Source organism: Syngnathoides biaculeatus, chromosome 7 (assembly GCF_019802595.1).
Source record: "Syngnathoides biaculeatus isolate LvHL_M chromosome 7, ASM1980259v1, whole genome shotgun sequence".
In the NCBI taxonomy this organism is placed as follows: domain Eukaryota; kingdom Metazoa; phylum Chordata; class Actinopteri; order Syngnathiformes; family Syngnathidae; genus Syngnathoides; species Syngnathoides biaculeatus.
In genome coordinates, this window is record NC_084646.1 from 5,496,086 (window position 1) to 5,514,310 (window position 18,225).

Below are 18,225 nucleotides of genomic sequence, written 5' to 3' on the forward strand. Positions count from 1 at the left end.
TGACTTTTTTGTGCATATCTATGTACAGTCAAGAAAATAAGTATTTGAACACCCTGCTATATTGCAAGTTCTTCCACTGAGAAATCAAAGAGGCGGTCTGAAATTTTCATCGTAGGTGCATGTCCACCGTGAGAGAAATAATCTAAAAAGAAAAATCCAGAAATCACAATGTATGATTTGTTTATGTGATACAGCTGCAAATAAGTATTTGAACACCTGAGGAAACAAATGTTAATATTTGGTACAGTAGCCTTTGTTTGCAATTACAGAGGTCAAATGTTTCCTGTAGTTTTTCACCAGGTTTTCACACACTGCAAGAGGGATTTTGGGCCAGTCCTCCACACAGATCTTCTCTAGATCAGACGAGTTTCTGGGCAGTCGCTGGGAAACACGGGGTTTCAGCTCCCTCCAAAGATTTTCTTTTAAGTTTAGGTCTGGAGCCAGAACCTTGATATGTTTCTTACGGAGCAACTCCTTGGTTTTCCTGGCTGTGTGCTTCGGGTCATTGTCATGTTGAAAGACCCAGTCACGACCCATCTTGCTCTGACTGAGGGAAAGAGGTTGTTCCCCAAAATCTCACAATACATGGCCGCGGTCATCCTCTCCTTAATACAGTACAGTCGTCCTGTCCCATGTGCAGAAAAAACACCCCAAAAGCATGATTCTACCACCGCCCATGCTTCACAGTAGGGACGGTGTTCTCGGGATGGAACTCATCATCCGTCTTCCTCCAAACACGGTTAGTGGAATTATGACCAAAAAGTTCCATTTTGGTCTCATCTGACCACAAAACTTTCTCCCATGACTCCTCTATAAACTTAAGACGGACCTTGACGTGTGCTGGTTTAAACAGGGGAACCTTTGGCGCCATGCATGATTTCAAACCATGACGTCTTAGCGTATTACCAACCGTCACCTTGGAAACAGTGGTCCCAGCTCTTTTCAGGTCATTGACCAAGTCCTGTCGTGTAGTCCTGGGGTGATTCCTCACTTTTCTAAGGATCATTGAGACCCCACGAGGTGATATCTTGCATGGGGCTCCACTCCGATTGAGATTGACCGCAATGTTTAGCTTCATCCATTTTCTAATGATTTGATCAAACAGTGGACCTTTTTTCCACCAAGCTGATCGGCAATTTCTCCGTAGCCCTTTCCAGCCGTGTGTTGTACAATTTTGTCTCTGGTGTCTTTGGAGAGCTCTTTGGTCTTGGCCATGTTACAAGTTTGAGTCTTACTGACCGTATGGGGTGGACAGGTTGTCTTTATGCAGCTAACGACCTCACACAAGTGCATCTGGTTCAGGATAATAGTGGAAGTGGACTTTTAAAGGCGGACTAAGGGGTCTTTGAGGGTCAGAATTCTAGCTGTAAATACTTATTTGCAGGTGTGTTATACAAATAAATAGTTAAAAAAATCAGTGATTTCTGGATTTTTTTTTTTTTTAGATTATCTCTCTCACGGTGGACATGCACCCACGATGAAAATTTCAGACCCCTGTGTTCAAATACTTGTTTTCTTTACCGTATGTATACGTACTTATTTCACGCTCAAGCCAATTTTCCCCCTTTGACAGGGATCAGAGTCTCCCATGATGCTCGGCGATTCCAAGAGCGACCTGGAGGACGTGGACCCTTAGCTCTTTTTTTTTTTTTTTGGGGGGGGGGGGGTGAGCCCCGTCCGGAAGGAGCACGGGCCCGACGCCACGCAGCCCCAACCCTAGTCGGGGCGCTTCCATTGGCCCAGGGACGTTTTGGAGAGGAAAAAAAAACAAAACCAACAACAGACAAGCCAATCGGAACAACTTGACGCAGGAGAGGGAAAAACAAACAAAAAAAAAAGACAAAATCATTCATTACTTCCACGGAGATGATTTATAAGGGCAAGTTTGGATTAAAAGGGGAAGCGACCAATCTTCCTCCATCCGCAATCATCTTTTTACAGGGAGAAGGGGGGGCATTTTACCCTTTGTTTATTGTTTTCCTCACAAACGCACACACACACACTCACCGTCAACCATTTGTTGCATTGATGTAAATTAATGTTTTAAAAAGTCCTCTAGAGGAACCTCCAAGTGAACACGCGCACAAGCACTTGCTTGGTAGGAGTGGAGGGGGGGCGAGGGGAGGGGGCGTGTGTGTGTATGCGGAGGGGGGGGTCGAAGTATGCACTTTATTTGACACGTTCACTGCGCGCTTCCTCTTGAGCTCTCACCTTTTTTTTTGTTTTTCATTTTTAACACTACTAGTTGCTACTCTGTTCCTAGCGTCACTTCAAATGCACCACGTCTTTTTTTCCCTTTTTTTTTAAATATGCTTCAACACTTTTTTTTTTAAATATGCTTCAACACGCCTTTTTTTTCTTTAAATATGCTTCAACATGCCTTTTTTTTCCTTTAAATATACTTCCACACACCTTTTTTTTCTTTAAATATGCTCCAACACACCTTTTTTTTTTTTTTACATGCTTCAACACCTTTTTTTCTTTTTTTAAAAAAATATGCTTCAACATGCCTTTTTTTCTTTAAATATGCTTCAACACACCTTTTTTTTCTTTAAATATGCTAAAACACACCTTTTCTTTTTTTGTTTTTAATATGCTTCAACACGCATTTTTTTCTTTTTTTTATATGCTTCAACACCTTTTTTTCTTTTTTTTTTTTAAAAAAATATGCTTGAACACGCCTTTTTTTTCTTTTTTTAAAAAAATATGCTTCAACATGCCTTTTTTTTCCTTTAAATATACTTCCACACACCTTTTTTTTCTTTAAATATGCTAAAACACACCTTTTCTTTTTTTGTTTTTAATATGCTTCAACACGCATTTTTTTCTTTTTTTTATATGCTTCAACACCTTTTTTGTTTTTTTTAAAAAATATGCTTGAACACGCCTTTTTTTTTTTTTCTTTTTTTTTTTTCCAAATACGCTCTCTGCCGCCCTTTTTGGACTCGGGTGCGAGCCTTATGCAAGAAACGCGCAACGGAATGGGCTGGGGTTCTTTGTCGATGCCAATGTCTCTCTCTCTTTCTCTCTCTCTCTCTCTCACACGCACTCTCGTTCACGACACATGCTAATGTTACCTCTGCCACGTTTTTATTTGCCTGTTTGCCTCGATTTGTCTTTTGTGCCATCAAAACCGCACACGCGCAGGAACACAGATGTAGCTTTGACACACACCTGCATTGCTCATAAACAATGTTACCTCTGCCATTTTTATTATTTTTTTTTTTTTTGCCATTTTCTATCTTTTGTGCTGCACAGTTACACACGAGAAAACCCAATAGCTTTGACTCGGAACACACACATACATCCGCGTGCTCCTGAATGCTGTTATTACCTCGGACAAGCTTTTATTTACCTTTTTTTTTGTGTGTTTCTTTTGTGCCATTTATTTTTTTTTAACACGCACGCGGAAAGCCGTAGCTTCGACTCAATAACGCGCACACACGTGTAGCCCAGTTATCGGGGGTTCCGAAGTGCCTTAATCTCCCGATAACGCCCACCTCCCACCCCCCGCCGTAGCCTCTGTGACGATAATGTAACTGTGTGTGTGTGTGCGTGTGCATGTATCTTGGATGGGGGGGCGCTTTAAAAGGTCAATGTTTACACGGCGAGGACCTAGGAAGCAATTTGGAGGATCACCGTCTCCCCCCTCACGTCGCAAGTTCCTGATGTGAAGCATGCGTGTGTGTGCGTGTTTGAGGGTGACTTGGGGGGGGGGAACAGCCCCCCCTCCCCTCCACTGTGCTGTTTTGTGAGCACTTCCTCTCACGTCTTCAAAGGAAAAAAAATACAGTAAAAGTGATGTGCGAGTTTTACTGTCAGTAGGATTTTTTTTGGGGGGGGGGGATCACAATCTGCCATCACTTTTTGTGTGTGTGTGTGTGTGTGTGTGTGTGTGTGTGTGTGTAATGCATGTTAAAACACCCGAGTTTTAATTTGTACAACAAAGTTTGATTACGGGGGGGGGGAGATTTGATATAAAATAAACTGGAATGCGCAAGTTCTTTTCTAACCCTTTGATGTTTATTTGCTGTACTTGTGAGACACTGAAGATGTACCAAAAGTGAGTTCCTTATATTTTTCCCCAAAAATGAAGATGATTTTTGTTTTTGGAGGTATAAATATGACGAGTAGTTATACAGTGCACGTGCACAGATTGAGCCCAAGTGGTGCACCAGCACCAGCCCTTTTCCTGGAGCCCATTTTTTTTTCTTAATTTTTCAATATTTTAAAAATACAGTACTCCCTCTGTTATCAGTTCACCCACATAAACATTTAAATAATTATTAGTGCAATTATTATATTTAAGTTAAGTTTTAGTAAAGAAAAAAAGGGCCCCTCGCTAAACTGCTGTGCAAACAAACAGATGCCATTTGAACAAACATTTTTCTAAACTATTAAAAAAAAAAAATTACATTTTTATTTTTCTGGATTTCTTGATTCATCTAATATTTTGCCCGCCCAAAGAATGGGTCAGAATATTTTCACACTAGTGATGACAAGGCGGCACAGTAAAGCATTGGCCTCACAGATCTGAGGTCCCGGGTTCAATCCCGGCCCTGCCTGTGTGGAGTTTGCATGCCCTCCCCTGTACCTGCGTGGGTTTTCTCTGGGTGGGCACTCCGGTTTCCTCCCATATCCCAAAAACATGCCACATTAATTGGACTCTCTAAATTGCCCGTAGGTGTGATTGTGAGTGTGATTGGTTGTTTGTCTCCATGTGCCCTGCGATTGGCTGGCAACCAGTCCAGGGTGTGCCCTGCCTCCTGCCCGTCGACAGCTGGGATAGGCTCCAGTACTCCCCGTGACCCTCGTGAGGATAAGCAGCAAAAGAAAATGGATGAATGTACAGGATGTTTATAAATTCATGGTTATGCACTCCAGGATTTTGATTACATTTGCCTTGCCTTATGAGGAACAAATAATTTTAATAATTTTAGATGACAGAAAATACAGTAGTCTAATGTGACTTCTAATATAAAAACTAAATCATGAATGTACAGTAATAATCGGGCTTGAACGGAACAACAATTACCGCTGTGAGCTTGTTAAGTTCTACAAAGCCACACGCGGACTTGAATGTTAATCAGGCCGACCGTAATCAAGCTGATTATCTGCCGCCTCGTCATGCGTTCCATTTGATTGCGTGATTTTGATTTCACGCTGCTCGCCCCTGATTGGCCGCATCGTAAAGAACGCGAGTTCAAGTTTACACTCTTCGGCGGCGACAGCAGACGGCGATCCCCTCGGTGTCGCCCTCGGCGACCGGGCTCCACTCGGTCGGGGTCCAGCCCGGAGGACAGGAAGGACCGTCCCCCAATTCTGAAACTCTGCACTCGGAGCCTAGAACCGCAACCATTCACGTTTGTCAACAATTCCATCGTCAACGGACCTAACGCGCATGTTGTTTTCAGACGTACGAGGAGAACAAATAAACGGCACACAAGAAGGCCGAAGCCCAGGTTCGAACCCACAACCTCAGCCAAACAGACTTGTTAACAGTCTTAAAGTGGGATTTTGGGTTTGATGCACGCAGGAGGGCGGCACGGTGGATCAGCTGGTAAAGCGTTGGCCTCACAGTTCTGAGGACCCGGGTTTAATTCCAGCCCCACCTGTTTGGAGTTTTCATGTTCTCCCCGTGCCAGCGTTGGTTTCCTCCCACATCCCAAAAACATGCAACGTTAATTGGACACACTAAATTGCCCGTAGGTGTGATTGTGACTGCAATTGTTTGTCTGTATGTCCCCTGCGATTGGCTGGCAACCAGTTCGGGGTGTGCCCCGCTCGTGCCCATTGAGGACCCTCGTGAGGATAAGCGGCAAAGAAAATGGACGGATGTACCTGATAGGTGGGGTGGCAGGCCGTCCGTCACGCAGCAGCGGGCCACGGCATGAACTGCCCCACGGGCCACGCACTCCATCACGTCGGCATGTTTTACCTTAAAGGAGAGGGGGGGGGGTTAAAATGGCTACCATGTTTACGTTTCTGTGTCACTTTCATCAAAATACTAAATTTTCGAGTTTATAACGCAAACATTCCTCAGCTTACGCGTACGGCTCGCCCGGGTCGGCTTCCGCGTGGACGGTGGCTTCGGCAGTCCAGCATCAGCTCCCCCCGACGGCAACGAGCAATGGTCTCGGGGGGTCCGGCCTTCTCTGACCACACGGGGCGACACAGAAGCCCCCCACCTAGTTTAACCAAAACGTAGGTGTGTTATTTTGGTAAACTTCTCCATTTGCACAATGGAAAAATCTCCCAAAAGGTTGGGGATGTTAAGTGGATGACGTCAGTTCAGTTGGCAGGTTATACTACTGTTCGAAAAATAAAAAAAGACTGGATGGCTCAATGGCCACCAAAACTGAAGTCGCCATCCGCCATCTTGACACTCCCAAAACAATCATGCCAAGGTGTGCAGAATCGCCAGTTCCGTTGCTGTGAGAAAACATTCCACAGGTAAGTTAGAAAGGTTTACTTTGACACGGTTAAAATTTGTTTGTAAAGGTTTTTTTTAATGTATATATTTTCTGATGAGTTTAATTCACTTGGACAAAGTTTTGTTTCCGGTTGTTGTTGTTGACTGTTCACTCTCTGCTCCACCTTTATAGGCTGACGGTTTTTCGCGAAAAAGCGATGTCAATGTTTTCCCAAACTTCATCAGTGGATAAGCAAGAAAACACATTTTCTGTGAAATCTTTGATGAATTTCATAATACAGAACTCTGCAAATTCAATTTGATTTTTAAATGTGAGGAAACCAGTTTAAATTTGTGTGAAATAGGAAATGGCAGAGACAGCAAATGAACAGCGTGTTTTGCGTGTATTTTCCCATTGAGACTCCTTATTTCCAAAAATATATTGAACTGATTGACTTAAAATTTAATGTGTTTATGACAAAAATGCTTTGTTTTTTGCTATGTTATGATGATAATGCTTCACGGCGTATTTTGGGGAAAGTTAACATGTCACGGAAATCAGGCCTTAGGTAAGTGTAGGTGTTCTATGGCTTTCCTTTGCACTTTGCCTTTTACGGCTAACCAAAAATCCTTCATGTTACCAGAACTGAAAAAATGTCAATCTTACACGACCAGTTTTGATTCTATATGCCGAATTTTTAGTAAAAACTCCACCATAATCCAACCCGTAATAAACCATGTCCTCCACACGTTTTGGGAGTACCAAGATGGCGGCCAGCTGGCTTCCACCAACCGACATCCCGTTCGATGTGTATGCGCTATCAGTCTTTATTATTATTATTACATATATATATATATATATATATATTATATATATATATATATATATATATATATATATATATATATATATATATATATCAGTGGGGTTCCTACACAGACTAAACAGAAGCGTGATGGAAGTGGACATCCTCGGAAATCTATTGGCTAATTGATGGATCAAACACTTGCTGTGGATTTAGCACCATTAAGCACCATCGTTTGTGCCAAAAAAAAAAAGAGTCAGATTTAAATCGGACGTACGCATTTATAAGTAAAATTACATGCATCTTGCAAAGGGAATGTATTTTAGGTTCTTGAAATTTCACTCAAAAAAGGCCCTATATCTCCAATAACTTTTTGTGAGTATTATACGTCTGCCAAAGTGATGATAAAAGTATTGTTTACTTGTCGTGGTGTTGACAGGCGGCGGCATGGCGGCCACCAGGTTGGGGGTGCTGAGGCGATTCGTCGCCGAAAGCGGGCCGACGTCCACTGCGCCTGCGTCGGAGTAGCGTATCATCGCGTGAAGTACCTGCACCGGTGACGCTTTCTGATTGGATGACAGGAGCACTGCCGCGATGCCTGAAAGTCATTGAGAGAGTTTTTTTTTTTTTAATAAAATGTAAAGTTATGTTTACATCTTTTGGGGGTTAGTTCGCTACCCAATGAGAAAATGTGTTTGTTTGTTAGCTTGATCGCGATGGAGTTAGTTAGTTAGTTTATTAACTAGCTTGTTAGATCAACTAGCTAGCTAGCTTACTAGCTCACTGGTTAGCTATCAAATTAGATGTATTTTTTTCTTTAACTGCTTCTAAGCTATACTGTAATTGTACTTGTTTCCTCGCTTTGTTTCTTTATCAGTTTGCGACTGAGTTAGTGAAGCTGGTTCTTGCTATCATTTTAGTTTGTGAGCTGATTAATTAGTTTAGTTTGAGTTCATAATTTACTTTATTAACTAGCTTGTTAGATCCGTAGCTCGTCTTGTTAGCCTACTAGCTCACTGGTTAGCTATCAAATTAGATGTATTTTTTTCTTTTACTGCTTCCAAAATATCATATAATTCTAGTTTGTTTCTTTACCAGTTTGCTACTGAGTTTGTGAAGTTGGTTCTTGCTATCATTTTAGTTTGTCAGCTGATTAATTAGTTTAGTTTTACTATATAATTTAGTTACTTTATTAACTAGCTTGTTAGATCAGTAGCTCGTCTTGCTAGCTTACTAGCTCACTGGTTAGCTATCAAATTAGATGTATTTTTTTTCCTTTAACTGCTTCCAAGCTATCCCATAATTCTCGCTATTGAATTAGTGAAGCTAGTTCTTGCTTGCTATCATTTTAGTTGGTGAGCTGATTTATTAGTTAAGTTTGAGTATATTATTTAGTTAGTGAGCCAGTTTTAATTATTTTTATCTTTGGTTATATTTTTATTTTGTTTGCTTCTTTGCTTGCTTTTTATTATTCTAGTTTTTCTAGTTCCCAAAGTAGTTAGCTAGTTGCTTTCTTGATTATTTCATTTGCTATGAAGGTGAGTTCATCACTTGATTCATTTTATTTTTTTTTTCAACTAATTTGTTAAGTAGGTAGGTAGCTAGCTTGCTAGCTATTAGGCACAGATGTCAAACTCAAGGCCCGGGGGCCAGATGCGGTCCGCTGCATGATTTTACATTGCCCGTGAAGGCAAATCATGTGTATTAACTTCCATGATTTTTGTTCAAATTTGAACCAAAATTTCAAAGTGTCATATCATAAATGATGACGTTGAGATATAGCAAGTACTTTTGCGTGACAAAACATCAACAATAGTTGAAAAACCCATTACCGTTGATTTGTGATTCCAAAACTGGTTGGTAAATTTGTGTAAATATGATGGTTCAATTAAAGATTTTCGTGGTTTCAGTCATAATGGCCCTCTAACAGAAAGCGTAACTACAATGTGGCCCGTGATAAAAATGAGTTTGACACCAACACTTTATGGTAAAATCAATTGATTTTTTTTTTTTTTTTTTTGGTTGCAAGCTATTATTTTGGTTGTTTGGTTTGGTTTGTGTAGCATTTGGGTACCATAGTTTGTTAACTTGGTTCTTTAATGTATTGTTTGCTAGGTTTGTGAACTGTTTATTAGGCAGGTAGCTATTTAACAGTTAAGTACACAACTAATTTCCATACAAAAAAAATAATGTGAACTGTCACGCGGCCGGTGACCTGACAGTGTTTGTCATCTGACACCCACTTCGTAATACTCATGACTGCTACCTACAGGAGTGGAGTGGAACTTTCTCCGATAGGGATTCAACGTGACGTCACAAACCTGCCACGTGCGCGGCCGCTTGTGAGGTTCCACTGCGGGCCATGAAGCAGGTGTCGCATTCGCTGCTAGCGCTGATGATGTCATCACCCGGCGCAAACAGATCTACGCACGGGCCGAAATTGGTGCCGCCCACCCCTTGCGCTACCAGCTGGTCCCAAACGTCGACCGCCCCCACGGCAATCACCTGCGCACAGAGGCGGTGAAACGACATCATCACCCCTAACCCTTCTGTTTCGCCCCCACTCGGCGTCACCTCAGGTTCGGACGCCGGCGAGTAGAGGCAGGCGTTGTCTCGGTAGTTCCCAGCTGCGGCCACGACCACGCTACCGCTCGCCACCAGCTCACGACTGGCTGCGTTCACTGAGCGGCTGAAGGCGCCGACGAAGGGCAGCAACACGACTGTCGAAGCCCCTCGTACGCTTTCCCAAATGTAGTCCAAGCCTTGCCACAAATGAAAAGGGACCAATTGGCCACCATCACCCATCCATTTTCTCCACCGTGTGTCACAATTGTTTGAATTTATTCCAAAGAAGCCTCACCTGCCAGAGCCCCCGACACGGAGCCCCTCCCATGACAGTTGAGCACCGGCACCAAGTGGATGCCAGCACCCCGGGCCACACCCAAGTCCGCCCCGCTCACCACGCCCGCTATGTGCGTGCCGTGACTGTAACATCGACTAGCCTGGAGAAACACAATGAAGATGAGTTTTCGTTGCCGATTACCTCTCAGAGTATTAAGTGGCAACTGGACTGTTTTGATCGTCTTAAAATATGTTTCACCTACCATCAGAGCAGGCTTCAGCACTAGCCTCGGCTGGTGTGGAGAAACTCAATGGACCTTTCTGATGGCGATCTTAAGCTCCGCCCCCTTAGCCATGTCCCACAAGCTTCCAAAATGGCGATTGAACAGAACATGTTTGAAGTCGATTCTCTATCGCGTATTCCAGATAATATTGGGGTATGTTTTTTTTGCTAAATGCGTCAGACTCGTCCAAGAGAGTTCTACAGAGAGGTCTCAACTATTTCACGCAAGGATATGTACAAGGAATTAAGATTTTGGACGGAGCAGGGCGCAATGTCAAATGTTGCCGATCGATGCAAAAAAAGTTTGACCCCTCACAAACTTCATATTGAAATCCAACAGGATAAAATAGTGGAATCGTACTGCGCATGGAAAGCAGGGTGAGTACTTTTTACTTGGAAAGATCATGGGTAATATCTTTGTCGTCTTTATCAGTGAGTGAGTGTATTCATTTGACTTGGCTCGTACTCGAACCCAGTGCTATGTCTTAAAACTCCGATGTGATACAAATAGCCAAATAGACATTTTTCTTGCATGACGTGGCGCATTTACATATTTCTAACCCGACTCTTTGGCATAAAACATTACACACAGGCCAGTGATACACTAACAAAGTGAAAGTTGTTCTTCTGCAATGTATAAAGCACTGATAATAATTCAATCAAACTCAGAGAAGATACTTCTCCGTCACTTACCTATGAACATACAGCCTTGTGTTTATTGATATTGTCCACATTTAGTTGTACGTGTGTTCTTCCACGAGCCTTAATCCGTAGTAGACACTTGGTCAACTATGTGTTAGGCTTTGAAAAATGAATCAACCTAGGAGGATATCTTTCATCAGAATTGCACGTTCCCCAAGCGCATCTCAGAACCATTTCCTTCGTAACGTTAAATTTTCCAAGCGCCCGCTACTGACAACCAGCATTGCTTGTGGGACAATATGGCGAGAGGGGCGTGTCAAGACAGGGGTTAAGACAACGCGGCTATCTGATTGGCTATTATTGTACGAGCGACTGACAGGTCGGAAAGGTCCATTATTTATGCTCCAGGTTTGAGGCACAGCCCAAAGCCATGAATGGTAGGGATAATTTTTTTTGGAGAGCAAAAAATGGACTCACGCTTTAATATTCCATTCAATTGTAAAATCGTAGTGGAGCTACGGAGTTATTGAGTTTCTTAGGAATGGCTGATTGGTCGGTATTGTAGGCGGTAAGTCATAGGTCGTGTCCTAAGCCAGCTTCACAGTGATGGCCAATGTAAAATTTCTCTCCATTGGCGTGTGTGCCAGTTATGTCTCCTGCCTAGCAACAAGTGTCCCGAGATATTGTTTTGTACTTTGACTGCATCTTCTTCCAGAATGTCCCTGGAATCTGTGGCGACCACTCGTCCTCGCAGCTCTCTGTGAGAGCCCCGAACGCCGCCGTCCATCAGGTAAACCTCCGCCTTGCTGCCGTCATCTGCAAGTGGAAGCCTCGTCAATGATGCGTACATTCGCGGGCGCGTGTCGAAGGGGGGTGACTGACTGGGGGGGTTGTATGTTGCGTTTTCCCAGGTGTCGCCAGGGTGAGGGTGCAGTAACCTGCGGAGGTTCCAGGGGGCGCTCTGAGCGAAGATGAAGGAGTCCTCCTCCACGTATTGGACATGAGGGAGATTCAGCAACTAAAGGCAAAATTACACTTTTTCTTCATGTCAAATTTTTGTACATGTATGCAATAGAGCTCGCGCACATGACGTCACAATTTTCACTGCGCCATATTGCCGGTCAAACAGAGCTGCCTGACATTGAACCGGAGGAGAATATTTACAATACCCGAGAGCTTTTATGCTGTTGGTTGTCACAACAGATGAGACAGATATTGAAAGATGTCATTCGATGGAATACCAGCTGAAAAGACCAGAAAATATCGATGGATTTCGGCAATTAAACATGATGGACGGTGCCCGACCAAAATACACACACGCCTGTGTAGCCATCGCTTCATTTCAGGTAGGAATTATTCTTCTCAATCTCAAATTACCAAGAAGTATTTATAATGCCAAGTTGGCTCATTTGAGAACAATGCGTATTTAAAAAAAGAAAATAAGCTGTCTGTCGCAGCAGAGAGGTTAACGTATGGCAGCAATACACTTCCGTGTACGTTCCTTGGAGACGACGTCTGTCCTCTTTTTTTTTATTTTTTTACTTTTCAATCATTGTTAACGAATGCGAGTTTGTCTAAAACCAGGGGTCATTTATTTAAAAATTGGTATTTGTATCAAATACTAGCTGAAAAGATCGATGGATTCCGGCCAAGGTTAACGTGTCACCGAACACGCTTCCGCGTTCACGAGCCGTCAAAACCGTCACTATGTGGGATTTATTCCTGATTGAGAACAGATCCAGCAACGAAGTGTTCGTATGCGTCCAGACTTTTATACGCTTTCAAACTTTTCCGTGTAAATCTCGACGACTTACTCACCAGATCCATGTGTAGAACGAGTTGTCCAAGACAAGTGGAAGCAAATTAAGAGTCCATTTTCTTATCGGCAAAAACATCGATTTTGGCATTAAATACGGGTCCTCTGTGCCGGGTTTATCTAATTTTTCCACGTACCGTCGTTTATTTTCACCTTCTAAATGTCTGACGGTATTGGACAAGACTCTGGGCGTCGTGCTAACAACCGACTCCAACCGACTTAGCATTGAGCAAGGCTTAGCTTGACCGGCAATATGGAGACGTAAACAAAAGTCACGTGATTTGATGACGTAGGTGCACGAGCTGTAATAATGCTAATGGTGCTAATAATGTGGGATTATGAATTTTCCGAAAATGGCTTGCTTCAATCCATAATAGACAACTTTCTGTGTGATTTCACGCATTTAATATGCGTACTGTCATTTTAAAATTTTTTACCCAAGTTCGCATCGATCAGTAAATTTGTTGTCGGGGGCTAATATTTTCTTAACTTTATACTTTTGTCCACTCGGTTTCCTGCTCAAAGGGAAAACTGATGTTAGTGACTTACTTTTTTTTTTGTTTGTTTACGTTCGAATCCTGGAATTCCCTCCAAATTGGCTGCTCCAAACTAAAATATGTGATGTCCTGCTCAATTCCATGCATGGCTTTTTCAGACTTTTTTTGTGCATTTTGCCAATTTTGCTTCTGTAGTTAAAACTGGAGTTGGGGTTATTTTTTTGCAACTTCACAGTCCTGAAATTTGCCTCTACTTTGCTATTTTGACATAAAATCTTTGACGTACTTTTCAATTCCACGCACAGGTCTTGGGGACTTTTTCGTGTGTCCTGTTATGATCCACTTTTCCACCCAATTTCGCGTCGATTGGAGAAATGGGTGTTTGGGGATGACCCCAACCCCCACCCCCCGGGAATTTCCCATGAATGCCTGCTTCGAACCAAAATGTCAGACTGTCTGATTCCATGTGTGGGTCCTTGAGACTTTCTCATGTATCCTGCTATGGGACAAGTGTCCACCTAATTTCGCATTAATCCACTAAACCAGAGCAAATTTTTATCATTTGATCATGTTTGACACTCAATTTTCCACGTCAAATCAGTAATAAATCACTTTTCTAAAATTCTAATGCCCTTTTTTTATGCATTAGCATGTGAGTGCAGTTCCTGTCACTGTCACGTCAAATGGTGAAAAAAATCCCGTGGGGAGCTGAAATGTATTTGTATGCAACGCACAGTTTGTGAGGTCCTGACACGGAGTCAGTCCAGCAGTGCTGACCAAAATCCCAATTCTTTGCTCATAAAAAAAAAAAAAAAGAAGGACTATTTCAAATAAAAGCCTTTACCAGTTGAATGACATCACTGCTCATCTTGACCAGGAAGCCTCGAAGAGCCCCCGAAAAGAAGAAGAAGGTGCGTAGGACCTCCACTTGGTGGCCGCTCACGGCCGCGGTGGTCCTCAGCCTCCGGACGCTGGCGTGCACGTCGCCCTCCTGATGCAGTATCACCAAGAAGCGACCGGGCACGCGCCACGCCGCCTTAATGGAGGAGGTCGTAACAAACAATAGGTAAGCGCTATGATTTTTCATGTAGCACAAATGCGTGTATGACATAATAGTATAACCATTGTAGGATAACATTCAAAACAACTACTGTAATACCAATAATAATCATTAACAGTGACAATAACATTTGTAATAACAAGAAGAACAGCAAATCTATAGTAATTATAAGAGCAAAAATAAGATGAAATATTTTTTAACAATTGTTACATTTTTATTTTATTTTATTATATTTATATATTTTTAAAAAATAACTAAAAATGTTAATAATAACTAATTATATTCATTGAAATATAAGGTTGAAATTTTGAAAAATAAAAAATATGCATATAAAATTCTGCCCCCCCTCCAAAAAAGTTAAGAAATTGTAAGAAATTTGTAATCGTTTAACATGCGTCATAACACTTAAAACAATATCTAATACTATCAGCATTGAAAATAAATATAAACGTGAGACTGAAATAATAAATACTTGTAATAAAATACTATAATAATAATAAACACTAAATAGATAACAGCTCATTTCAGTCAGTGGTAGAATGTTAGGAAATATTATTCCAAAATGAAATTTCTAAAGATAAATAAATAATTATGTAGAAAAATATAAAACACTAAAATATTTTCATGAAAAATGACAAATATAAACATTTTGAGATTCAAAAATAAGACTTAAAATTTAAACTATGAAATATTAAATACATTTAACTCTTAATAATGAATAAGTAACACCACACTAATCAAATAATTAAAAAAATATATGTAGGTACATAAGTTTTCAAAAATGTAAAGAATATTTGAACAATTGTAATCATGTTTATATATATATTATGGTAAAAAAATTGTAACACTACTAAAAATAAAAAAAACAAAAACCTTGAAGTAATAGAGATTGAAAGTGTAAAAATAAAAAAGGTATGAAATGTAAAAAATACATGTAACTGAACATAATCAATGCTATTTAAAAATACATGAAAGTAAGACAAACTGTAAAATATTATATGGAAAATAACACTTAATAATAATAATAAATGCATCTGTAAACTCATTTGAAACTGAGCCATCCAAGGTGAAAATTGAATCCAGATGATCTGGATGCGTGTTTCAGCTCCTCACCTTGTTGCATTGCAGAAACTCCGCAGCGGATTCGGTTCTGGTCCCGTTCATCTGGATCAAAGGAACCGGTCTTTGGTGAGTATGGCCGCGCGCGTCCATCGCCAGCGAGCACGCGCACAAAAAGAGCGCGCAGCCAACCGTGCCTGACATTTTAGTGTCGCACTCAACTACACGACTGAAAATCTCGACACAAGGTCCCAATTACAGAGAAGGCTCAAAAGAAAGTGGAGGTGGGAGCTGGTGATGTCATATCGAGTCTCTCTCTCTCTCTCGCTCTCTCTCTCTCTCTCTCTCTCTATCTATCTATCTCAGGTGGCGCTGGTACTGTGTGGGCTTATATTAGCTACCCATGTACTGTATGTGCTTGAAAAACATACTGTCTCCATTCAAACATCTACTTTACTGGACATTATTTTTAAAATATATTTGGAAATAATTAAAGCATTTCACCTTAGTTTTTTTTACTGAGAGATTTTCATTTTAGACATACGATTCTAAAATGTTCCTTAAAGGGGAAATGCAGTGCTTTGCATGAACAATTTATCCAATAGGTCATGCAATATGTACTGTATTTTGAAGCTCAGCTAACGGCTTCCGCCGGACGCCAAAGCTCGGCTAGCTGCCTCCGCCGAACACCGAAGCTAAGCTAGCGGCCTCCGCTTCCGCCGAAGCTTGAGTCACGGCCTCCACCAGATGCCGAAGCTCGGCTAGCGCCCTCCGCCGAACGCTGAAGCACGCTCGTCAGACTCCGCGTCATTCCTGTCCGAAGAACCATCCGCGTCTGCCGGCCCGGAGCTCCGGGAGCCTTTGTTTACGCTCTTAGCTTCCTGTGCGTAGGCCTCCGAGTAGTCAGACTCCGGCATCATTCCGCCCGAAGAAGCATCCCAATCTAAAACATTATTTACACCCACAGGTTCAAATCTGTATGGAAGTATTCCTCCGTCTTCCCAATCAACCGATACTGCTATTTCTTCATCAGAAGAGGATAAATCTGAGAAATCAGGGTTGGGCACAATGTAATCGAGCCTTTGGTGCGGAACCTTACACGTCACATCCGCGGACGTAAGTCATGTGACTCACAAAAATGGCAGCACCTCTGGAAATTCGTAATTGTCGATAAAAATCTTCTCAAAACACTATTAAATGAGAGAGGATTCAACATCACATTGTCAAAATAGGTTACATATTACATGACCTATTGGACCCACTGGATTTCCCCTTTAAAATATTTATTATGCTTAGTATCATATAATTTATTTTTCATATGCAAGGTTGTCAAAATTACACATTTCATTTAAAAGACCGGGAAACGCCATTTGCAAGAAATGCACTGAGGACAGTCGATGTCAACATATCACAGCAATCACCAAACAGGATGTAAATGTGCCCCCTGGTGGTTGTCATCAGCACCAGTGCTGAAATTAGCCCAGCAGAGTCCAATTGAATAGGTACAAAAACTATTTAATGCAAATCGTTGCAGTGTGACACTCTTCAGCCACTATCAAAAAAAAAAAAAAAAAAAATCAATTTTTTTCCAAAGACGATAATGGGTAGTTTTTAGTGTCTGGCGGCCGCAGACAGGCTGGCGATGGCGTCAGAGCAGATGTAGGGTAGGGCAGCTGTTGTGCCTCTTCTGTGCGTGAAAACTCGAATCGGGCACAGTGTTGGCGTGCCTTCCATCAAAATAAAAGTTTGACAAATGCAAAAAGAAAGAGCATATGCATGTGTATTTGTCAGCAATTATGCATTTTATAAGTGAGTGAAGAATGTAAGCGTGTGTATTCATATTTTTTTTTACCTCTCATGTTGACTGATGTCCGTTACTTCCTCTAGGTTCTTCTCCCACATCCCGGGAATGACTACTACCTAATAAAAACACGTTACAATCAACATCTACACACATTTCCCGCCGCTACCAAACCCACCTTGGGGTAACACTGGCACATGCTCCAGGCGGTCCCGATCAGAACCATGCCGCCACCCAGGGCGCACATGGTGGCGTAGACGTGGGGCCTCTCCCTGGTCATGATGAAGAGGCCCGCGGCCACCACGCAGCAGCCGGCCGCGATCAGTCCGTACCGGTACGGCTTCCCTTGCGCCATGGACTCCGCAGCGCTGGACCTTGAAGGTGAGAGTCCGTGTGAGGGCGGTTACGGTTCTACTCCGCTACCCATTAAAAGCCAAGGACAAGGAAGGGCGACTGCCTCGGGTTGTTGTTGGTTCCCTTGGTTTAGAATTGCCAACAGACGCCACAAATTTGCAGTGAAACACTATTTTCTATTAGACCAACTGATGAAATGAAGCTACGCCGCTCACTTCAACATAGTTCCTTGGCACGAACGTGGTGCCAAAGCAATGCTTTTATATCAGACCGGGCTTTGGCGTAAGCGGAAAAACAGTGAATGAGGAAAATTAGGTCCAAAGGGTCAGCAGCTTTTTTTAAACAGACCTTCTAGGTGGCGTGTGTCAAACTCAAGGCCCGGGGGCCAGATCTGGCCCGGCGCATGATTTCATGTGGCCCACAGAGACAAATCATGTGTATAAACTTTCCATGATTTTTGTTAAAATCTGTGCCAAAATTTCAAATTGTCATACCATAAATGATAACGTTCCAATATCATAAGCATTTTTGTGTTGCCCAACAACAATAATTGAAAAACCCATTAGCCTTGATTTCTGATTCCAAAAATGGCCCTCTGAGGGAAACCGCAACTACAATGTGGCCCGTGACAAAAATTTGTTTGACATCCTGTTC

General features: G+C 42.1%; 2 protein-coding genes across 3 annotated transcripts in view; one reads left to right on the plus strand and one right to left on the minus strand.

Moving 5' to 3' along the window:
• Positions 1–2,655, plus strand: part of usp24 (ubiquitin specific peptidase 24) — a 58,709-nt gene extending 56,054 nt beyond the window's left edge. For both annotated transcript variants that reach the window (XM_061825851.1, XM_061825852.1), the window contains one exon: positions 1,574–2,655. In XM_061825851.1, the coding sequence (XP_061681835.1) occupies positions 1,574–1,636 (63 nt within the window). In that variant the 3' untranslated portion in view covers positions 1,637–2,655. The remainder of the gene's footprint in view (positions 1–1,573) is intronic.
• A 2,354-nt stretch (positions 2,656–5,009) lies between these two features.
• On the minus strand, positions 5,010–17,572 carry pcsk9 (proprotein convertase subtilisin/kexin type 9). The gene is made up of 12 exons (XM_061825125.1): positions 17,396–17,572; positions 17,269–17,336; positions 14,142–14,370; positions 11,867–12,002; positions 11,674–11,800; positions 10,079–10,227; positions 9,793–9,980; positions 9,540–9,723; positions 7,640–7,816; positions 6,049–6,188; positions 5,842–5,938; positions 5,010–5,343 (listed from the first exon to the last, which is right to left on the minus strand). The coding sequence occupies exons 1-12, from the start codon at positions 17,570–17,572 to the stop codon at positions 5,210–5,212; spliced, it is 1,806 nt and encodes a 601-aa protein (XP_061681109.1). The 3' UTR covers positions 5,010–5,209.
• Positions 17,573–18,225: the final 653 nt, after the last annotated feature.

Coding starts and splice junctions, on each gene's coding strand:
- pcsk9 (XM_061825125.1), bottom strand. CDS start 17,572: ATGGCGCAAGGGAAGCCGTACCGGTACGGACTGATCGCGGCCGGCTGC. Junction 14,371..17,268: donor GACATCAGTCAACATGAGAG/GTAAAAAAAAAT, acceptor GAAAAATCATAG/CGCTTACCTATTGTTTGTTA. Junction 9,724..9,792: donor CGCCGGCGTCCGAACCTGAG/GTGACGCCGAGT, acceptor CTCTGTGCGCAG/GTGATTGCCGTGGGGGCGGT.